Source organism: Muntiacus reevesi, chromosome 15, assembly GCF_963930625.1.
Source record: "Muntiacus reevesi chromosome 15, mMunRee1.1, whole genome shotgun sequence".
In the NCBI taxonomy this organism is placed as follows: Eukaryota; Metazoa; Chordata; class Mammalia; order Artiodactyla; family Cervidae; genus Muntiacus; species Muntiacus reevesi.
Genome location: NC_089263.1, coordinates 7,243,297 through 7,249,296, shown reverse-complemented (window position 1 = coordinate 7,249,296; position 6,000 = coordinate 7,243,297). Strand labels below are relative to the sequence as shown.

The 6,000-nt window shown below is 47.4% G+C and overlaps 1 protein-coding gene across 5 annotated transcripts in view; it reads left to right on the top strand.

Annotated features, from left to right (window-relative positions):
- Window positions 1–1,321: 1,321 nt before the first annotated feature.
- Window positions 1,322–6,000, top strand: part of PGPEP1L (pyroglutamyl-peptidase I like) — a 69,219-nt gene continuing 64,540 nt past the window's right edge. For 2 of the 5 annotated variants that reach the window (XM_065906598.1, XM_065906599.1), the window contains exon 1: window positions 1,394–1,444. In XM_065906598.1, coding sequence (XP_065762670.1) covers window positions 1,411–1,444 — 34 coding nt within the window. In that variant the 5' untranslated portion in view covers window positions 1,394–1,410. Of the gene's footprint in view, window positions 1,445–6,000 lie in introns of all 5 variants that reach the window. The other 3 variants (XM_065906602.1, XM_065906601.1, XM_065906600.1) reach the window with 3 other exon arrangements.

Here is a 6,000-nt window from a genome sequence, read left to right as displayed (position 1 = left end):
AATAAATAAATAAATAAATATTTGTAATTTAAAAAAAATTTTTTTTAAGTAGTTTATTCTGAGAGGTCAAGATGTTTCATGTTTCACGACATGGCTTCTCCAATAGAGAAACAAGCCCCAGGTGTTAGCTCTTTCGGTTACTCAGACCCAATTAAGGAGGAGCGGGGAATAGCCCTAGAGCCAGGAGGCAAGCCAAATCACTACTTACTCTACCATAAGACATAGATCTGATAGCCAAACTGCCTCTTGTCAATGCAGTTTGAAAAATGTCACTCTTCTAAGGTAGCCTTTGGGTGTCAACCTCCCCTATCACTTTGCTTTTTCATCTGAATAATCCATCAGGGGTGGACACACAGTTTCTGTACAGCTAGATGGTAAATATTTTAAGCTTGTGGACCACATGGTATTTCCAGCAGCCATAGATAATATGCAAATAGTGGGCATGGCAGTGTACCAATAATTATCTATGGACGCTGAAATTTTAAGGTCCATGTGTCACAAACTGTTATTCTCCTTTTACTTTTTTTCAACTATTTACAAATGTAAAAATTATTCTAGCCCACAAGCTGCACAAAAATAGGCAGAGGTCTGGATAGGGGCTGTATGTTGTAGATTGCCAAACGCGGGGCATGTAGCTAGTTACGCGGCGCCCTGTTAGGGCACTGATCGCAGTCAGAATGGGGGGTGGTGAGACCTCAGCCAAGCGCAGACTTTCCGGCTGTGTGAGCCTCTGCACCCAGGGCTGCGGGAGGGCTGGCGACAGAGTCCGGCGCTCTCTACCCAGGAAACGGTGCTGTGACCGTCCTCTTTTCGCAGAAAGGAGCAAAGGGTGGGGAGAGATTAACAGGCCTGAGGACCCACAGCTTATAGACGACAGGTGCTTTCAACCATCACTTTTAACCATGAGCTTCATCTGTGGTTTTGGCTTCTGTTTCCTTTTTTTCCCCCTCACATATTCTGCAGACTCAGTTTCAAGAGTTACCACATTTTATCAAGCCAGGGTGTAAACAAACACCTTGTAAGTGTCCCCAGCATCATGACTTGCTGGGGCTGTAACGGGTGGCAGCAGCTTTTAGCTCCCGCCCAATCCCAGTCCCAGACAAACTGGGACAGCTGGTCGCCAGACTCACGTCTGAACCTAGCAACCAACAAGGTGACCCAGAGCCAGGTGGCCGAAAGACCGTGGTGGCGCTCTGACCCTCTGCTTTTCTGTTGCTGCAGGCCCTGCGCCCAGAGCCAGCTATGTCTGCTCTCAAGGGGCATTGTTTACACCCTCCTCCAGAGTCTTCAGCCTTTCAGCAGCCCCCAAATGCTGCGGGGTGGTCGGTCCGCATCCATCCCAGCCAGAGGCCAACACCAGCGGGGGCCTGACCCGCGCAGGCGCACAAGCGCGCTCCCCACTCCGGTTCCATGGATTCCCGGTCCAGCTGCGTGGTGGTGACCGGTAAGGCGACTTTTGAGCTTTCCACTTGCTGCTGCCTTTAGCCTGACCGTGGAATGCGCACTTGCCTGATCCTGGTCATAAATAGTTCCCTCGTGGCGTGGCGGGGGAGGGGAGGGGCGGGGAGAGTGGCAACTGGCGGTGCCAATAATTCCGAATGGAGCTAACTTCCTGCTATGCCCCGTTAAAAAAAAACCAACCAGGAGATGGAGAGGCTTTTCTGCTTCTGTCGTGTCATTCACTTCAAATAACCCTTGAGCACACAGTGGTGCACACATGTGGCTTTGACCTTTGTCCTTCAGCCCACGGGGGTGGGGAAGCGGAGGCTGGGGCCCCTGTGGCATCTACTAGGGGCAAGCTATTAGTAGGCAGCAAGGAAGGGGCGCTGGGAACCCAGAAAGAAAGAAGGGGCGGTGACCACCCCAAAGGGGGCACATAGCTCCCCCGCAAACGGGAGGCTTTGCAGCCACTCAGGGAACTCTCAGCGCCCTCTGAGAGCCACCAGTTAGACTTTGAACCCCAGAAGGAATGGTAGCCACCCACTCCTACCTTTCACCAGCGCCTTCCAAATCAACCCCAGACACCCCCAGTCATTGTCACAGCTGGTCCCTGGAGGGCTTGATTTCTTCACACAGCTCTTTATTTTTAGTCAATCACATTTGGCATATTTGAAGTTTTTTGAATTGTGTGCATGAAGGAAACAAGAGACGAGGGTTTCTGTGTGTGTGGGGAAATTGAACGTTACCTATTTTAATATTTTCAGGCTATAATCAAACTCCTGTTAACCTTCTGAGAAAATGAAAGTTCTTTCGAAAGCCTTTTTATCTCCCTTGTTCTCATTTGTGTTATTTTGGGTATTAGAGATTGGTTCAAATTACCCTTGAATTCCTAAGGACACTATAACCTGATAAGTGTGATACTTGTCACAAATGAAATCTGAATGCTGAAGCACCAGGGCAGGTCTTAGACTCACATCAACGGCCCCTGCCTCTGTCCTGTCAGCTTGAGATTTCTGGCAAACTCTAGATTGTTTGATGGTACTTGATAATCAGTGGTGATTTGGGAGTGCCCACTGGCTTCCAGAGCGTGGCCTTCCTTTATTAAAAATGCTCTGAGCTGCCAGGGGCGGTCTTTTCGTTTAATTGGATCTGCTTCACATGTAAATCTCGCCAAGACATTGGCACATAGACAGATGGTAAGGGAACAAGAGCTCTGAAGAACTGCCCCAAGACCAAGGCTTCAGACTGGCCCCACACAATGATGATGGGAGACAGAAAGCCTGCCTCCCTCCAAAGGGCCTTTCTTGATTCCAGGAGATTTCTCCAGCCACTTTTCACAAGTTCCGCCCGAGGGCCTGCCACGTGTAAAGTGTAAGGTTTGACCATGCAAAGCAAAAGCTTCAGACCTTCATTTGCTGAGTTGTTTTGCCTAATTGAAAACAGATAAGAGATGATCTGAATACACTGATCTGAATATGATTCTAAAGCAGCATGTGATTTGGCAGGGACTAAAAATGTCACTGCATTTTTAGTATTCCTACAGTCATCCCAGAAGGTACTTGGTTTCCCAGTGGTTTTTCCTTAATCTCAATATTTTCCTTCTTTTTTTTTTTTTTTGCTTGGCAACTTAAGTCTTATTTATTCTATAGGACTCAGTCAAAGTCAGAAAATACCACTAGATTTCCTGGGACATCCTGTCTCAAACTTTTCTCTTCCCTGAGAAAGTTTTACCCTTTGTGAGTCAAACTTGTGAGTGCTGTATACCCAGAGGTTCCTGAACTTCAGAGGCACAGTCTTCTCCAGAACTGACTTCTGCTCCAAAGGTTGGAGGTCCAGGGGTGGGGATGGGGTGGGGTTCCAAGAGTTGGTAGTTAATCATAGCTCCTCCCTATCTCGGAATCATGATTTGAGAAATGCCTCCCAGGAATCAGATTCAGTTCAGTTCAGTCGTGTCCGACTCTTTGCAACCCCATGAACTGCAGCACACCAGGCCTCCATATCCATCACCAGATCCTGGAGTTTATCCAGAAAAAAGGAAAGTTATACCCATTTGAATGCAGAGTTCCAAAGAATAGCAAGGAGAGATAAGAAAGCCTTCCTCAGTGATCAATGCAAAGAAGTAGAGGAAAACAATAGAATGGGAAAGACTAGAGATCTCTTCAAGAAAATTAGAGATACCAAGGGAACTTTTCATCCAAAGATGGGCTCAATAAAGGAATCAGACTGCTAGAATTTAAAGCCTCACCTGGTAAAGCCTAGCTGGAGAATGCTATTTCCACCTGCAGCCCACTGCCCCCAACCCTGCAGTGAGTCCCTCCCTAGTCATAGACCCATCTGCCAGTAACTGACCTTCCCTACAGGGTCAGGCAGGAACCACTGAGCCCTGAACACGGGCCGCACTGCAGGAGAGATGAAGGAAGAGGCCCCAGGGGCCTGGTCCCTCCTCCTGGCACAGCATCCTAGGGGACTTGTGATGGTTAATTTCATGTGTCAACCTGGCTGGACCACGGAGTGCCCAGACCTCTGGTTAAACTCCTTTCTGGATGCGTCTGTGAGGATATTTCTGGAGGAGCTTAGCGTTTAAATCAGTGGGCTCAGGAAAGCAGTGCCCTCCCCAGCGTGGGTGGGCGTCATCTAATTCATTAAGGGTATGAATAGAATAAAAAGCCCAGGAAGGTTGAATTCTATCAGTCTGAAGGCATGGACCGATACATCAGTCTTCTGCCCTCAAATGGGCGCTCCTGGTTCTCGGGCCTTCAGCCTCGGGCTGAAATTTGCTCCACTGGCTCTCCTGGGTCTGCAGTTTGCAGATGGCAGACAGATCTGGGGATTTCTCAGTCTCCATAATCACGTAAGCCAATACCTTGTAATAAATCGCCCCCATACACATATATATATATACATACATATATATGCAGATATATATGTATATATATACATACATACCTGTACACACCTCTCAATTTCTGGAGAGAGAAATAGGGCCTGAAGTACAGGTGAAATCTCAGCATGGAAAAGAAAGGGCAGGACCCCTGACCGATAGGCTCGGTGCCCAGATGGGGGGTTTGAGGGTGAGAAATGGTGGCATCAAATGATCAGAGAGAATAGGGCAGAACAAGGATCTAGTTGGAGCCCATCCCATGCTACTGGGAGAGACAGTGAAAAAGGATTTAGCATTTGCTGAGCACCTACTAGATTCTGGAACTAACACATGCCGTACTCAGCATTGTTTAATCGGCCCCAGGAGGTACGTACCTGTCACCACCATGAAGGTGAGCACTTGGCACTGCTTCCCGTACTCCAGGCAGTATTGCAGATGCTCCACTTTATTGATTTATTCAATCTTCAAACCACTGTATTAGACTAGTATGATTAGTGCCCATTTTACAGATGAGAAAGCCAAAGCACTGAAGCTGAGTAACTTGCTCATGATCACCGCGCTGCAAAGTGCCGGGGCTGAGATCAGATGCAACAGCAGAAGCCTAAACCCAAACACTGAGGTCTCCAACCACTCCTGGCTGTCATCAGACCATGGCCTGAGCTTTGATGGGCCACTCTATGGTGTGGATGCCATAAAAAGGAGCAGCAATCATAGTGAGAGGCTGAGGGAGTCCCTCTCCCCAGGCCAGCAGAAAACCTTTCCTAAGCTAGTCCCAGAGGGGGCTTGCTGTCCTCCCCAAAGCAAAATTCTACTTAATTTCCTTTTATTAGAGATCATAATAAATTGCAGTTAAATGACATAATTGTACACAATGTAGATCAGTGTTCCCTATTCAGGGAACAAGCCCTTCTGTCCACAAGCCTCATCCAGCTCTCGCTCCTTGCCCGTGTGAAGGCCTCCCCAGCCTCTTCTGTGGGGCTCTCCTTGCCCAGGCTCACTCCCTGCAGCTCCTCTGCCTCTCCCCCACCCCAAAGAGTCCTGGCTCACCCCCACTTCCTCCTGGAGACTTCCCCAATCACCTCTACCCCAGTTACTCTCTCCCCCTATGAAGTATTCTGATCCTAGTTGTTCAAAGCCTTGCTAGTCCAAGTGTGGTGAAGGCCAGTAGCATTAGTACCACTGGGGAGCTTGTTAGGAGCTCAGAATCTCCAACATCACCCCAGACCTGCCCAATCAGATTCTGTATTTTAATAAGATATACATGCACTTTAGCATTTGAGAAACTCTGGACCAAATCACACTTTTTTTTTTTACATTTTGAAATAATTATAGATTCACAAGAATTTGCCAAGAAATGTATAGCATGGTCCCCTAGAGCCAGACCCCCAATGTTAACATCTTCAGTGTCAGAGCTAAGATACTGACCTTGGTGTAACTCTGTGTGTGTGCGTGTGTGTGTGCATATGTACACAACTCTATGCAGTTTTATCCCATGCTTAGCTTCGTGTAACCACCAGCATCAAGATAAATAACAGAACCCAAATCACAAGGTTTCCTTGAATTATACCTTTAGAACCACACTCACCCTTTCCCCTATCTCTAACTCCTGGTAGCCACTAATCTGTTCTCCATCTCTATAATTAATTTTTAAATGTAAATTATAATTTACAAATATTATA